Here is a 17,677-nt window from a genome sequence, read left to right on the forward strand (position 1 = left end):
GAGGTGGGAGGGGGAAGTCAGCATAGGAACGACGCTGATCCAAAGGAAAACAACTTTAAACTAAAATCACATCTTCATCAAAATCTGTATTGTGTACTAGGAAACTGTCAGCACTCAGTTCTGAACCTCATCCAGACTATGAGACTTCCCAGCGAGCATCACAGAGTAGGCAAAACAATCACACAACAATGAACTGTGTGGAAATCACCTAATACCTACATTTGCAGTCTGGGAAACAGTCCTAGATTAACCCACCGTTTTATTTTTGCCCTCCCCCCCCTATCAGTCCCATTCTAACATGATTAACAGCCTGCTGTATTTGTCTGATTTGACAGATGTCACTATCATACTCAAAACACAAGAATTAATAAAACACACAGTGAAAGCAAGTTTTACCCTTTAGTTTGACCATAGTAAAGTTGACCTGTGTCACTGCTGTCTAGTCAAGGAAGCTTTTGGAAGGCAATAATCATATGGCTAGATGTGATTTTCGTCAACTGTACAGATATAAAATGAACAAAACATTTTTCTCTTAACAGTAGTACAGATATTTGTTGGTGGCCACAGTTCAGGAGTGATGAGAAAACAGCAGTCTTAGCTATCATATTTCTTCCTTTATTTGGCTGTATAAACATCCTGCAGATGTAAGGAATGAAACATTTTAATCCCCTGAAAAACAAAAACTCAGAGAATTTCTGGAAGGATTTATCATTGTAAAAGCTCTAACAAGGCCAGAAGCTGCTAAAGGCACTAGTGGAGTCATCACATTTCAACTCTGTTATGATGCAGAATTAGAAGTTATCTACCCATCCCTATGTCAAGAAACATTGTACTTGAAGCTTTCAAAACAGCAAGATAGCTAGTCCCAGCTTTTTTGTTAATCAGTATCATGGCAACCCTTGTTGTCATGGCATCACTAAAAGACACTACACCAAATTCATACAGTCTTTGGCAACATGTACTCCAGAATCCACTGCAACCAATGTTTTAATCACATTATATTGCAGCAAAAGTGACAATTTATGGAAAATAAACAGTTAAGCAATTATTTCAGTGAAGAAAATCTAAGGACATGTGAAGTTTGATCAGGAATGAGGAAAAGAAAGGTGTCAAAATAGTAACCCAAACCCCTACATTTGGCATAAAAGCATTTAAGTTTGGGAGGGTTTTTTGAAAATAATAATACACAGATCCACTTCAGTGAGACCGCATGAAAATTTCCTGCCAATAGCTTATTGAATACAGTATATGGAAAGCAGTAATGTTTGATTTCATTTATTATATACAAATAATATTTTAACAATACAAGAAAGGATTTAACCTTTGGCAAGTCAGTTCCCTATTTACTGACAAACTACTAAATTTGATCTTAAAATTAGGAAGTACAAATTTATGTTAAAATTAAACACCTGGTATTTAGAGTTTTTTAATATTTTAAGGGTAGAAGTTCTCTCTTGACTTTTTTAAATAAACAGGGTGAAAGTGCAGGCTCGCTATTTTTGCGGGAAAATTGCTCTTGGATAAAACACAAATCTGTTCCACCAGGTAAGATTTCTAGCATGATGAGCTTTGGCTGTATACCACAAACACCCGAACAGCCCTTTCAGATTTGTCATTTGCTAACAGGGATTGGCCAAAATAATCAGCCTATCCATTTAGATTCAACCATCAAACATGCTGACTAGCCTATGACGTGGCCTTAAACTGTGGTGGGTTTTGTTTAGTTGGTTTTTAAACTGGGCTAGGATTCCTACCCCATTTTAATTATGGGCCAATTCTGTACTTCATAAGAGAAAGGTTATGTAAGAGGTCCTTCTTGGCTATGTAAATGCATCAAACCAAGACTAGAATAGTTTTCAGAAACTAAAGTTATAAAAATCAAGATGTCTTAAAAAATCTCTTCAAAAAGTCCAAAAAAATAGATGCTGTACAAACAAAATGCATCAAAATAATCAAAATCTTACAATTCTGCCTACACTGAAATCAGTTAAATATTTTCATTATGTTGGTTTGCCAACTGACATCAGCAGAACAGCTGTTACTTCACATTCATTTTGCATTTAAATTCATAGATGAACTCTCCATTTGTGTATGTGGGGAAGCTTTTCCGAAAAAAATCTACCACAATGCAGCTTTTCATTAATCTATTTCAATATGCTGTACGCTACATTCCTTCAACTTTTGTATTCTACTAGCCTTGAGATTCCAGTCAACTAACCTAGATGTGTTCAGCCATGCAGTTTAATCTTTAGAATACATTAATCTTTTATTAACCCAAAATTTAAAGACTAGAAACCAGTAATGAAAATTGCTGGAGTTTCCTTATTTACCTGTTTCTGACAAATGAGAATGAACACACTAGGTGGCCATTTTAGTCACTGTTCATATAATTTCCCTGAGTCTTCCAGGAGTTCAAGAATAAAACCAGGTGAAGATAACGCTTCAGCACTTTCAGAACACATTTTAAGTTAGAGTTGTAAATTGTCAAGTGGAAGTATGATGAATACATTTGCAATAAGCCTGATCAGTCACATTTCACCAGGAAGTCATATCCATCAGGATTATCAAATTTACTTTTAGTAGTATGCTATGTATTTCTTATTCAAGGGCATTTCACTAAAACTTACTATAGTAGACCCTGGACTGAACAGCTGACAATGGAAGAAAAACACTGTTAAAATGAGAAAACTTTTACGTTTCAAGCAACTATGTTCCTTGCATATTGGTTTGAGTTCTGAAAACATATGAAGTAATAATTGCTCAACTTTCACAGCACAAATTTCTGAAAAAAGAACAAGTTGGAAAAGTAAAGACTAGATTGTACCATATCAAACTGGCACACAGAACGGATAGTATGAAAGTTTTGGTTTATTCTTTAAAAAAAAAAAAAAATATTAACCTCTGCTAACCCACATCAAGAGATAAAAAAATACTTAACCTCTACCCCATTTTACTTTTAGCCTAAAATACTATTTGTTCTACATGGCTGCTCCTCCCACTTTTACCCTAAGTTACTGATTGAGTGAAGAAGCTATAATAAAATAGCTGCCAGCCCACCTAGTTTTCAAAAGACCATGCAAAACCAGGATTATGAGATTATATGGTATTAAAGAAGAAGGGCATTATTTTGTGAATTTCTTTTAAAGGATCTTTTAAATACAATTATGGTCTGCTATAGGATGACACAGTAATCCATTTCTGTTTTGCTGATTAAAAGAAAACAGTGATGCAAAATCAACTTAGATTTTAAGTGGGATTCAAATCCATAAAGCAGCAGCCAGTACCATTAGTTGTTTAGAAAACTGGCGAACATAAAGAATTATATAAAACATAAAAGATTAATTATTTGAAGTTCCAGCACTGAAGTCCTGCTGAAACAATCATCCAAAAGAGTAAAGCCTGACTAACTTGCACAGGTGACAGAGCAATGAGCCATTTGCATACTCAAGAGGAAATACTTCCAAGATCTTCCCACTTCCTACACTCAGGTACTGTCAACTCCCTCTGCAATATAACATTTTGGTATTGGGTATTTCACACCAAAACATCTTTGATTATTTTATATGAAGAGAAAACACTACAACACTGTCATTATAGCAGTAGCTGATGTCACACTGGTATGTGCATATCCCAAAAGACAACAGTAACCCACTGCACAGCTCACTACACATTTTTAGTTGAGTAGTATTTCTATACTACTATATACTACTATAATAGAAACAGGCAGTACTTGGTCAAGTACATATTTGATCAGTAGCCCATACATTTAATTTTTCATCCAATGGCATGCAGCATTTGATGTTGTAGAACAAGCTTCTCTCATGAAGAATCCAATATATTTATACACTCCAGACCTATTGCTTTCTTTCCAAACTAAGTTCTCAGCCACCTTCTCTAAAATCTCATGTCTAATCATCAGCCAAAGCCAGCTACAGCTAGAAAGAGTTCTCCATTCTTTGCTGAATTTGTTTGCTTGTTCTTAACACAAGGGCTTATACATGAATACCAGAGAACATCTAATTTGACCACTTTGCAATCTTAATCCTACTGTTAGTTTTCCCTTCTTCACCACTGGCATAAGCTATTTGTCACAGTTACTTTCAAAGGCCCTTCATAAACTGTCTTCACTCAACTATCACAAGTCATGTAAGCTACTAAGCTTTGAGATAAAAGAGTTTGCAACTTACCAAATGAAGCACAAAACATATAGGACTATCCCTCCAAAAAGCTGCCTCCTTAAACTGTTCTTCTGCTGGCAGTGGTTAACCTACTTGTGCGCTGAGAGCACAGGCCATTTTGTTGACAGTACTGTTCTATTCCTCTGCACTACCACTTCAGTGATTTCAGTAAACATTTTTTTCCACTTGTTTTATTTAAGAATGTCTGGACAGAATTTTTAGTTCCATAGTTGTGGTAGCATCTAGAACAAAGTACCTTATATACCCTATATACAATCAATGAATGAAAAAAAATACCCAGAAAAACCCCAAACCCATAAAATAACTTAAGCATCCTACTAAGGAATTCATCCATATCACTATCAACACTAAAACAGCAATAAGAATTGGTGAACATTGAGCAGCCGAAGCTAATACTTCAGGGATTCCCTGTCCATAACTATTTCACTAACATCTGGTCTTACAAATAGAGCTAAGAATATGCTGTGGTCCAAAACTAGAACATGATGTTAAATTCACAATGCAGAGTCCTAAACTGATCTCACCTACATAAACTGGAAAAATTTCAATACAGTGCTCAAAGAACAGCACCCTTTGGAAATCCTGTGCGACAAAACTGAAATTTGGCCCCAGATCCTAAAGACGTCAAAACTTTTTGAAAGGGCATGGGGTGAGAGAGAGAACACTCATATGCTTTAAATTCACTGTACAAATATACTTCCTGCAAATTATTGATCTACAATCCTGCAATCCATTTCGATCAAAAACAACATTACTTTCAATGCATTTTAGCTGAAACTTCTCACCAGGCCTTCCACATCTTGAAGATTCCTAAAACTAGAAAAGGATTAAGACATTACACAAGTTAGAAGAAACACTGTATTCTTTCCAAAATAAGAGCCTTTAGCATTCACAGTATGCATAGCAACATACAGAACACCATGGTCATTCTGTGTCTCATAGATAAGTAGTACTAACAGAACTTTAAAAAAATATAATAATGAACTGCTGCAACACCCACCTGTGGGCCCTGAACCCAATTTAAACACAGTGCAGAGAATCAACACATTTAAAACAGGGAACATGCTGTATTATTACAATAGCTCTTTGAACGGCTGAAGTCATCAGCATTTGAACATTAAGCTTTATTTCTCCCATACATTCTCCAATACTCATTTATATTAAAAAATTTAAAAGTCTCTACGTTATTTCACATACAGACATGCAAGAAACTGAGACCAAAGTCCCAGAATTCATTCTCTGATCATCATTCTAGATCAAAGAAACTGGAACCATTTAAAATGCTGCTTTGGAAGCAAAAGGACTACATAATTACGTGCCTTAACCCCAGAAATAAGTTTTGTAAATTCCTTTAAAAACTTTTCACTGCTCCCTGCATTAGATATATTTTCATTGCCATCTGAAATTTAAACAATAATGGGTCTTTCATTATCACTTCAGATTTAAGCAATAACTGGACTTGCTCAAATATCTGAAGCAGTTTAGTCATGACACAGAAAACAACTCTGAAGAGGTAAGCTTGATAAGCCAACCTTTGTCTTAAATTGATAGATTCTCCAAAAATCTCCTACCATGCAGTTCTAATTCCAATCCATTAGCAAGACATTAGATCCAACATAATCAAACCACTGCAACTTCTAGATTAGATGAACACTTGCTTGGAATTAAGAATCAAGTCAGCTTCAGTTCTGTGACCTAGCTACATCAATAGGAAGAACAAACACTCCCAATGAAACCAGTGGAATGATTTAGTCTATGAAATGTTCATTAAGTCAAGATCATTAAGATGACAGTCACAACTCATAAGTCTCTGTTGTTCAGAATACAAAAATTACTTGTATTGATGTTCTTGTTTTATGTTGCAACTTTGATGTATTGATGCATCATCGAAATGAGAAAATTACATATTTTTTGTAGATAGACTATAATACATTTTGCCAAGAACAGGCAAACAATTTTGGACAAGTGTTTTTTGTTTTGTTTTTAAACACAAAAGGTCCTACATGTACACAAGAATTGCTGTGAAGAACACAAGACTTTACACTGGATATGGATCGAGTCTTATCCTTCAGGTGTTGGGGCTGAGTTCTTTGAGAGATCCTAGTTTTTGTTTTCAAGTCTTCCTGTTTCTTAAGCTGCAAACTAATTTAGAAGAATTTTTGTTGCTGAAAATCCTAACTTTACATTTACATTCAAAAAAGAAAATACGACTATTCATCCTCTTCCTCACTTCTTACCTTTCATTTTGCTCATTTTGTAATTTCAGTTTCATTAGTCTAGCTGCTGTGATGGAAAGGGAAGGTGATTCTAATTAAGAAACCAGCTAAGGCTCTTTAAGTGTTTTGAGATTCTTTTGTACATCAGAAATGCAAAAAGGAGAAAGAATGGAGTTTTTGCCTTGTATAACATTTTTTGCACTTCAAAAGCAACAAAACCAGAACAGAAAATGCCTGTGCTCTCTTATAAATAGTTCAGAATTTTCCTGAAGAACGATATGCTAATTATTTAAGTCAACAAAAATATCCGGACTGCACATAAGGGTTGATTTTACACTTTAAATGCTCACAGGCCTTCAAGACACACACACACACACCCCTCCTGACTGCTGATCTTAGACACTATAGCAACAAGTGAACATTTGTTCTGAAGGAATGCAGAGTATGCAACTGGGGGAGGGGTAGTACTATCAGCCACAAACTTATCTGCTGGTCCACTTCGTTATTATTTAACTTCACTCTTCTCTGAAACTGAAGAAACAGCATTTACTATCCAACATAAGCAACCTGCATTTAACAGGCAGCTTACACTTTGACTATGAAGAACACAGCTTTGCTTGAACTGAACTTCAAGAGGAGGATGGGTTTTTTTCCCTCTGCTTGTTCAGAGTACTGGAAACAGCAGAATTGTTCCAGGACTGCAGATTAATTAAGCAGTGCTCTAATATTGCAAACCTGCAAAGCAAAAGAAAATAGCCAGCTCCTCTGGCTCTGGTCACAGCATCTGAAAGTCCAAGACTCCTTAACAAAAGCCTGGTAGATGGCAGACTCCTAGAAAAAAAAAAAAAGAAGCTTGGGCAAAACAAGTTGTGGAATGATCTGGAGTGAAATGGAAACAAAGATGGAAAGTTCTCTCTCTCTCAGCTTAAGTGTAACATTCCTGGGGAAAAGCATGGTCTGTAGCTATGGCTGTCTCCCATGAACTTTGACTGTAAACTACTTTTTGTTGGATTGTTGCGGGCTTGCCTTCATTCAGGCTTCACTAGTTCTTTTATGGACAGAGTTCTCTGCAGTACATCAAACATGCTTTCTTTGCAGAACTTCTCAGGTTTGAGGAACCTGGCATGGACAGGAAGAGGACTAACAGCCAGTGATCTCAATGCTTTCTGCTCATGAGAGATCAGGAAGAAAGAGCAGTTTAAAAGTAAGGGAAGCATGGGAAAACAACCGGGACATCTCTAGCTTGCTGTGGTCTTGGGAGCTTAACTAAGAGAAGCAGTTTACATGCCTATTTTTTTTTCCTCTGCCATAAAAAGCATGAGAATGTTAGAAAAAAGCAAAAACACAACACTACTATTGGCTTTGGGTTCCTATTGATAATTTTACTTGTTAAAAAAGTTTAAGGAAGTATTTACTTTGTTCTTATCCTTGCTTACATGCTTCACATCTCTTAGCTTGAAAGACTATTTCACATTTTTTAAGGAACAGTTTCAATTTCAGATTGACAGAACTAATATTTAGAAGTGACTACTACTTGGAGATACATGAAAGGGTGTACTAAGGAATTTCCAGGTCAGAAAGACTGGAAGCACATGTCTTTGCATGTAAGAAGCAGGTTTTAGGAAGGCAAGTTTAAAAGATGGCTGTCAAATTCAAATATGCCACAAACTCAAGAGGTAAGAAGGTTGATTAATTTGCCATCTACAAAGGGCATTTTCTGCTTGCTGTTCTCTTCCCCCCACCTCCTTTCATATACCCCTGTCAAACCCAGCATTCAACAGAAGAGACAAAAGAGTTGGTACAGGATTTAGCAGCATATGCTGCAATACCAGGGTGGAGTGCCATGCCAACTCTGCCTAGACCTCTGTCTTGTTCCATTTTAACCTCTGGCCACTTGTTCCTTTGCCAGCCACCTTCTCCCTCTTTTGCTGGTACTCTGTACAACCTTCCAGTTAGCTCATGGAATTCATCTGTCTGAAAACTAGTTCCTTTCTTCCTAGGACTAGTTTTCAGGCAGATCTGCACCCAGAACTGGCTTGCTATGCAGTCACCAGAGAACTACTACCAGGTGCCAGGAAGAAGCGGTGAGACAGATCACAGCAGCTCAAGCTTAAAAGTTTCTTCTCTAAACTGCTGTGGAAATACACTATTAGCATGGTTTAAAACAGAGCTCTAAACATAGCAAGCTTTATAATAAGAAAACAAAAATTTTTCATCCATCTTGTAGATTTTCAACAGCTACAGAACTGTACCATCAATTCAGCTGTTGGTGGAACAAAACCTGTAATTTCTGCAGGAGCACCTTCAGAAGTTACTCCTTCGAGCTGCCTTACACCTGCCCCAGTCTGGTTTAGTTCTGGCTTCCCTGCTACTGTGGCTCACAAGACCACTTCTGCCAAGACTGCTATGGGAACAACAACATCCAAGGCAGCAAATAAAAATTATCAGAATTCACCTCTTAACTTTTTATCTGGTTCAGCAACAGGATGAACAATGTTATGACAGGCTAATACATTTAAAACATGCAGTGAGTTCTTTGTGGACTAAGTTTGAGTAGAGCTAAAAAGTAAAAAGAAGGTCATATTTTAAGAGTAAGTTACAGAATATATTCTTCAGGTATTACAAGTATGTAACACTTCAGTAGATCCTGGAAGTGATTAACATTAAAATTCCACTCAGACTATTTGTCAACATCCTCAACTGCGGTTTCTGTAACAGAATTTATTGTCTACTAGACAGTTTGTTTTCCCCCCTTTTTTTGTGCTACATGGAATACAAGAAACCATGTGCTACACTTTACACGAATTCCTTGTGCTTTTTCCCAAGGATTCTTGAAGGTCATTTAATCAATTCACAAGCAGATTGTTTATGCATTTGATAATCAGTATGTTCTCATGGTTCCTGAAAGTTAGCTGCCCTTACAGCATTTTATTTTCCCCTTCTCCCATAAAGGTCTTTTATTTAGGACACAAAATTGTATCAAACAGAAAACCAGCACCATCTTCCACAAAAATTTTGACGAAATCAGTCCAACCTCTCTGAATAAAAAAAACCAAAAACCAAAACATTGCTTCCAGAGACTGTTGCAAAGAAAGTTAAACACTTTATCAGATTCTTCTTTGGAGCAGTTTGCCCATCTACCAAGCATTCATACTATGAGATGTCATTAGACAGGTAAATACATCCAGTTTAAGGTGTATCAAAGACAGCACCTTTCATTGAGAAACATCAAAACTGGAATAAAGAACAAACAGCAAAATTACACCTAGTATTATAAATTACCATAATTTCAATCTGTAATCTTCACTGCAATAGCTAATGAACTTCAGAATTCCCTAGCGAAGCAAGACAAACTGACTTTAAAAAACAGTGCCTCAGAAAAAGGTCATTAATGTTTTACACTATAAGAAAACAAAGAAATAAAAATCAAATGCTAAAAATACTACAGTGCCCTAATAATACTAAAAATATAGACAGTACCAAGAAAGCACACATTATCAAGCCTGGAAGGGTTGAAATCATTCATTTTTGACCCCCAAGCACTGTATTCAGTAGACAACTTCTTGCTTTAATGTAGCATATGCTTAAAACCAATCTCTGTGGTGCTAAAGCAAGGTTTTAAGAGTCACTAGAGATTACAAATTCCTTATTTTGAGGAAACTATTTAACTTGACACACCTGTGAAATTGTCCCACTGGGCTGAATCTCTTATCCTTCAAAAATAGTGACCTGACAGGTTTCAAGTTAGGTAGCATTCCTGATCCTTTTGAAAGTATTGGTGCTGCTATAAAGAGGATGCATACATTCCTGATCAGGCCATCCAGCTTAACTAGTATTTTTACCTCTACTTCACTTAAAGGGAAAAGAAAAAAAAAAAATCTTATCAAACTCTAAGAAAACAGAGAGCAAAATCTGATGCTTGAAGAGAAATCTGGGATGAAAGGTAAGAGCTTTATCTTACTATTCTGATTCCTAAAATACCTGGAAAAAAAGGGTATATTAACAGTTTAGAATAAGCTACAATTTACATTAGTCAAAGATAGGATGAACTTGAAAAAGGTTTTCGCTCATTAGAAGAATGCAGAATTACCACATGAAGCACACAATATCACACTTTGAAGATTACTTCAAAGTTTGTGATAAAGCAAGAAATAATTGCAAAACATATTCTGAAGCACAGTCAAGAAAATTATGTATTAAAGTATAAAGTATAATTACTCCTGCACTTTTAAGCCACATGCAAATTTTACCCTTACAGCTATTCATAATGAAACACAGTATTTCCCACAGTCCCAAGGGCAGACCTTACAGTATGAAGCATACATTACATTCCTTACGAAAAAAAAAAAAAGCAGATGTCACAAAACTAGCAGCTACCTTCAGACTAGGGCAACAGGAATGTTTCCCTCATCTCTGATGTGATACAAGTAAAAGCTACTATTTACTGTTTGAAAGTGAAACACTTAGTAAAATATATTCTAATTAGGAACTCAGACTGTGTCCTAAATACTCTTTTGTGTGGTCCTTTTAAACCTGAGTAAATGAATCTCATTTAAGCAGAGACCACACAGTGGCATCATTTGCTTAAAGCAACAGTGGAATTTATTATATACAGTAACAGCCCAGACTGTAGTGTCACTAAATCTCATACATAAATACCTATCCTTAAATATATCTTCAGCTTTGCCTATCTATGTAATAAGCAACATTACTTTTGAACTGAAATTCTAATAGACATTTTTAAGAGGTAGGTCTGGCATGTTTTGTCCCAAAAGTGGCTTATATACTTTCTACATACAACTTCTATGAAGTACAGTCATCCTTAAATGTTGAACAGACTGGACAGTATATAGCAGTTACCCTGTATCTTCTATTCTCCAAAAGAACATATTATCCATGTAGAAGTCACCCAGCCCCAAAATTCAAGAGCACTCACTTGCAGACACATTTAACCCATGTTCTGGGACAAGAAGTAACCTCTTCAAATTACAGGATTTACCTTAAATATACTACACACACTCTGAATTCTTAAGTATTTTGAATACTGTGGGCAGGTTGTTAAGCCCTCGGCAGGTCTCCATGGGAGGCAAACAACTTCTCAGTTCCTAAAACATTCTCTATCAGAGAAAGTTACTTCTCTTAAGTGACACTACCTCTGAAGATCACAGATAGCCCCAGCCCTGAGATTGTACTTCGCTGTATGTCCTACCTTTTCAAAGAGGAAGGCAACAACTTGAAGGCAACAATTTGGTTCTCATACTCTCAACACTTAGCTAAAAATTTACTACTGGAACTCAAAACACAAAGAGAAAAGTCACCAGCTTTCAAGCCGTTATGTCTTAACAATTTGGACTTAGGATGGATATTAAAACCGAAAAAAGAACTAAACTTGGGGTACATCAAGAACACAGAATGTCATCAATAAAACTGAAAACTCAAATGAACAGTCTTAGGAGTAGCACAGATTGCAGGTAATGATCTGAGACTTCTAGGTATTAATTCAGCATATACTCTCATGTTTGGCTTTCCATGCAGGGATTTCTCAGGAACTGTTTTCATTTTCTTCTTATCAGAAAGGAGACTGATTTATTTTGACTCTCCCCAATATATTTAAATTATCTCTGAATTCATAAAGTACAAATGCTACAAATGAAGATGACCTTTCAGTTCAAACACAAAGACATGATGCTAATATAACTATCCTTACTATCAGCCATATGACAATCTTGCTCATCTGGAAATATAACTGAAGACTGGACCAAGAGACTGATGTACTGTTTGTGCAGTTCAACTACTACAGGTTCAGCCTGTCATCAAGTAAATTCAAAACAAAAAATCTGTTATGAAACAGCATTAGATTCGCTGACCTCAGTTCAAAAAAAAAAAAAAAATCTCCAGACCTCTTCTTTAATGAAAATATTGGTAAAGTATCTTGATCCTATGTCTCAAGTTGGATTACTAATAAGATCGTTACATCCAGCGAGTACAATGCCTAGATTCAAAAGGGAATTAAAAAAAAAGACAGCAAGAACTAAAGTGGATGGAACATATGGTATTTCACTCAACACAAGAAGCAACTGCAGTTCCTTCACGTCCAAACAGCTGATGAACTTTTCAACTCTATGGTTACATTCAGAGGGTTTTTTGTTTGTGAGTTTGGGGTTTTGGGGGTTGGTAGGGGTGTTTTGGTTTTTCATATGAAGAATCATTAAGAAACAAGTTTCCTACTTGGTGCCAGCAAGGAGATTCCCAGTTTTTCAGATTTAAGTTTATGCAGCATTGTTGGGTGAGAGTCTGAAAATAATCAAAGTAAGTTACAATGCTGGGTTTACCTCTGTTGAAAAGTAATATCCAAAATTTATTCAGCATTATAACAAGGACACTACTGTAATTATATTAGCATAAGTAATGCAAAGAGAAATATCCTTGAAATCTACACAAAATTTCAGTTATATAACACTCCCCCCCTTAAAAGAGATCTCAACTTATTCTTCAGGTTATATATCGACTTGCACTGGTACTGTACAAAACACAGTAGGAGTCTATAATCCAAAGGCAGTTATGATCTAGTTTAGACACGAATATGTTATAAATCCAAAATAGCTTTTTCATCCAAGATAGCATCACCACATCAAGGGAATGTTAAATGAACGTTCATGGGTGAGTAACTGCTAGGCTCTTCCAAGGCAGCTCAGATAGCACAAGCAGGGAACACAACCATCAGTGGGTACGACATTCAAGGCACGCACCCACGGGAATCAGCCTGCCCACTGATACAGACCCCAGTGATGGAACAGCTGGCCCTGGTGAACAGGGAGCCACACGGTCAAGAGTGAAGTTACTCTGCATACAAAGGAGTTTTTAGACCAATCTGCCTGGAGTTTTAGACCAATATGACAACTAACAGTAGATATAGAAGCTGAAGGAACAGTGGTTACGAGGCAGAGACCTACAGCAGACTCTAGAACACTTATGAGGCAAATAAGAGCTCACTGATGCAACCCTGTTGCACCACTGTATTTCCCACTCCCGAACTCCTTGAAGATGCATGAAGCATATGCACATCAAAATATTTTTTTCCTGTAGCTAGTAGCAGAATTTATTTTTAGTTCTTATATCATAAACTATAGAGCAAAGTTTTACTACTGAACAAAATCTACATCAAGTCAACAGATTAATGTTGTCCACAAAGGAAGAAATTCATTTCCTATCTCTGCAATGGATTCCCCCTTGGAATAATTAATGTAATTCATTTCAGGGTGGTAAGCTGCAAGCATTATGAGCCAGGATTTTATGTGTAAGAAGTCTGTTCAATCACCTTAAGTTTTTGTTGATTTTTAGACAGACAACTGTAAACATTTCCAAAAATAAATACAATGGAGAAATGCAATCCAAACTATGCAGCTTTCAGGAGGTTGTCTCCAGCCAGCAGAAAGCAAGCCCAATACCATAGAACTCACTATATTATAAGATTTTGGGGATACGGGTCAAAAGGAACACTTAACTATGGAAAAGAAACATCTCCCCTTTATAAATTAAGTATTCTTTAAATGGACAACACAGGTTCACAAATTGATTCCACAATGTAGTATAAAACAAGAAGACAAGCCCTGTCTTCCATGTTAGATTTTTGGATCTTCTGAGTCAACAATTTTAAACTGAACATTAATTGGTGCGTGGCAACTGGAACACTTCAGTATTTTGATAGTCCTTTCCTACAGGATGTCCATTTCAGTGTCAGTAGGCACCAGACACCCCACCTCACAAACAACTCTGCTCATCCTATGTGCTCACCAAAACCACTGTGGACACGACGTGATCACTAGTCTCAAATTACTGCTCTGTTAAGATTTGTTCACACCTTTTGGCAGAGCTATTTCAGCTACATGCACTCACTTCGAACACAGAGACCACTGCAAATGCTCAGCACCCACATCTTACACAAAACTGCACTGGATGTCATTTCAGCTATTAACATGATAACATTTCTGTAGAAGTTAGATAGAAGCTTTCCTGCTGATAACCAGAAACGGACTAATACCATTTCCCTAAAGAAACGGGAACACACAATACTGCATGCTCTTCACAGGCAAGAAAATTTGCAGTTTCCACCTGCTGGCAGAAGATGGTAAATACTTACCTTGTAGAGGAAGAAAGAGCAAAGAGTTACATTCTACCTTAAAACTCAAACTACTGTGTGTGAGACTTCCAAACCCCAAGGCAAAACAGCCTAGAATACTGAAACATCAGCAAATTATTAACAGAATTATTTGAAATTACAAAAAAAACATTCAGGTAGTTAAAAACTAATCAGTTGATTGTCTCACTAACTTTTAGCCTCAGCCTAGACAGTCTGCTAAAAACCTATTTTCTCTTGTTATGATTATGAAACAGATTGCACAGTGTTCTGGTGAGGAAATACAGAACCCAAATGAACAGCCACCATTTCCCGTTAATCATCATGCTGGGGGAGGGGAAGGGGGAGGATGGGAGGATAAAGGGGGAAGGTAAAGGGCAAGGGGGAATAACCACAGTAAAGACTACTTAAAAACATATGGAGTTGTGAGAGTTTCAAAAATCTACAAATTAAGAATAAAGAACAACTGACACACCTTCTGAAAGAATAGCTTCCTTCAAATAGAGTAGCACATCTGCAAATTTTCTGACATCATTCACCAGTTGCATGATATATTCTGGATCCACAACAGGATTATCATAGCAGTCAGAGTTGGAGCTAATGCTGCTCAGAGAGCTGCTCTTGGTGCTGCGCCCCATTCCCCAATTTCCTGAATTAGAGATGGTGAAGAAGTTGGAGGTAGACAGTCGGGCTAATCCCAAACCACGCTTGTTACTTCCACCGTTCTGTCGCAACATCCCAGCAGCCGCTGTGCTTATAGAGATCTCGCAGTTAACACTCAGTGTCGCTTAATGTCCATCTGACAAGCCAAAGATGAAACCCTTAAAAATTGCAGGGGAAGGAGGTGGGAGAAGGAAAAATGCTCATTAGTATAGAAATATACGTGAATGCTTTTGTACTGAAAAGACCCAAAACTTTCAAGACAATACTGCTTTACATTAGAAAGTTTAACTGAAGTATTGTAAAGGTTTTTGACTTTTATTTTAATTTGTACACCAGATACAGTGTCGCATAAAAATCAGTGGTATGCAGAAAGTATTTCAAAAGCTAATTATGATGCATGCTTATTCTGTGAGAAAAGTTTCTTCCCTGAATATTTATTCTGGAAGAATCAAATTCTTTACCATTAAGTATTACTACAACTGAATACAACTGCAAAAATATTTAATGTGATATTCACCATGAGCAACATCCCCTTCTTACATCAACCACCAAGCTGTATTCAGTATCCTGTTTCTTAAGATAACAGGCAGCCTTGATCTGATAGGATGAATTTTCTTTGTGTAGATTGTGCCAAGCAAGAAACTGTGACCTATCACAGCCCGTCTCAGAAAGGAAAACATCCTGAAAGTTATGCAGGTTTTTCAGTCTATCTTTTAATATGAAAGGCAATCGAAGGAAAGACATAGAAATGTGAAGATATTTAAAAATACTTTAATATCAAGGTTCATCTGCAAATCTCAGTGCAGTTATCTTGAAGGGTGTTGCTCTCTGCTTTAGCACATCTTAAAAGTTACACCATAAAAATGCTTAAATTTGCGGGAGATTATATTGTTATAACTAAGCAACTACCTGCATTCCTCTTGTTTAGGAAAAACAGAATGCTACTGCAAATTTCCCCATTTCAGGTTAAGTGACTCATTTCAAAGCAGCAAACTCCAGGTGGCAGAGTCAGGTATGGTTCCAGCAGCTCACACAATGCCTGCTGTTATTCTCAACACCAGAAGAAATTCTCAGTGTTTACACTATATGGTAAACACTTCAGGGGAAAAAAAAGACCAGATAGGAACATGACAGCTAAGTTAACATGGCTAGCAGACATATCTGTAGCAAAATCTCAAATTCAATTATTTTTAGCTAAAAATAGAAGTTATTACAATCTAAAAGGACAGGTTGAAACGGGTTATCCTGCTTATGTTTGTATTTGGATAGACCAACTGAAGAAGCATCTTTAACATTTTGAACACTCCCACTACATATTTCAACAGGCATTATTCTAATGCACTTCAATTATTTTTCCATTATTTCTGCTTTATTTCAGTTTGCAATTTAAAAGTATCAGAGGAAATGTGGTCAAATGAGTTGTTTTTGTAATTATTCTGGCAAGCTTTCCAGGGAGCGTGCGCTGGGGGGAGAGGGAATAAAACTTCAGAATTTAACACAAATTAACTGCTCTAATTTCTGTTTACCGTCTAAAGTGAGTACCTGTAAAAGCACACATGAGACTATACAAATAATGCAGATCATTAAGCAATTCCAAACACCTCAGGTTGATTGAAGTGAGGTTTACATTAAACATAATGTTTAAGAAGTTTCTTCTGTTCCCACATATAATTCTCATGGCTATAAAGCTACTTTGCAATTCAGCCTTGCAATTACAGGGAAAAAAAGCAGCCACATAACCTTCTCTCCTTTTAACAAGTGTGATGTCTATTTATATCGAGACAGAGATTTTCATATTATTTAAAAGATGTGCCTCTTAAGCCTGGCCAGTTTCAGAGTGAACTTTAAGTAGCATGATGTCTTAGACTTGTTCCTGTAGCAAGTCCATGCTTTTAAAACTGTGTTCTTTTAGACATATGTTGCTTTGTTTTTCATTCAGATGAGCAGTAAGTAGCACAATAATACCACCACTTTGTAAATTATAAAACTGATGTTCTGGAATGGGAAGAACCTGAAAGAATCTTTTGCTGTAAAGTAGCAGCAGAACCAAAACTGAACAGTTTAGTACAACAGTCACCTTTTCCTCATAAATATTAGCCCTCACGTCTGCTCCTTCTGCGTTACAACACAAATGGGGAAAAGTTTCCCTCACCGAACACATGTCTTTCATTACTGAGAAGTGTTTCATATTTCTTCAGGAGACTCTGGCTTTGAAAACGAAAAGCGTCCACCAGCTTTTCTATAAACGCCTCCAGACTCCTCTGGTTAAGAGGGAGCCATTGCCAGTACCGACGGAAAAAGGAAAAAAAAATAAAGCGCCAGATATTTCAGAAATTTGCTCTCCCAGCACAATTTTCCCGGTAGGGAAAAGGAAAAAAAAAAAAAAAAGAAAGAGAAAAGACGCTCCCGAAGGGGCCACGTCCCTCGGCCGCTGCCAGCCCCGGCCGGGGGCAGGGCGGAGG

General features: G+C 36.8%; 1 protein-coding gene across 4 annotated transcripts in view; it reads right to left on the minus strand.

Moving 5' to 3' along the window:
• Nucleotides 1–15,368, minus strand: part of ARHGAP29 (Rho GTPase activating protein 29) — a 49,615-nt gene extending 34,247 nt beyond the window's left edge. For all 4 annotated transcript variants that reach the window (XM_026854467.1, XM_026854466.1, XM_026854465.1 and 1 more), the window contains exon 1: nucleotides 15,028–15,368. In XM_026854467.1, the coding sequence (XP_026710268.1) occupies nucleotides 15,028–15,289 (262 nt within the window). In that variant the 5' untranslated portion in view covers nucleotides 15,290–15,368. The remainder of the gene's footprint in view (nucleotides 1–15,027) is intronic.
• Between the last annotated feature and the right edge of the window lie 2,309 nt (nucleotides 15,369–17,677).

Source organism: Athene cunicularia (genome assembly GCF_003259725.1).
Source record: "Athene cunicularia isolate RWA chromosome 8 unlocalized genomic scaffold, athCun1 chr8_part1, whole genome shotgun sequence".
NCBI lineage: Eukaryota > Metazoa > Chordata > Aves > Strigiformes > Strigidae > Athene > Athene cunicularia.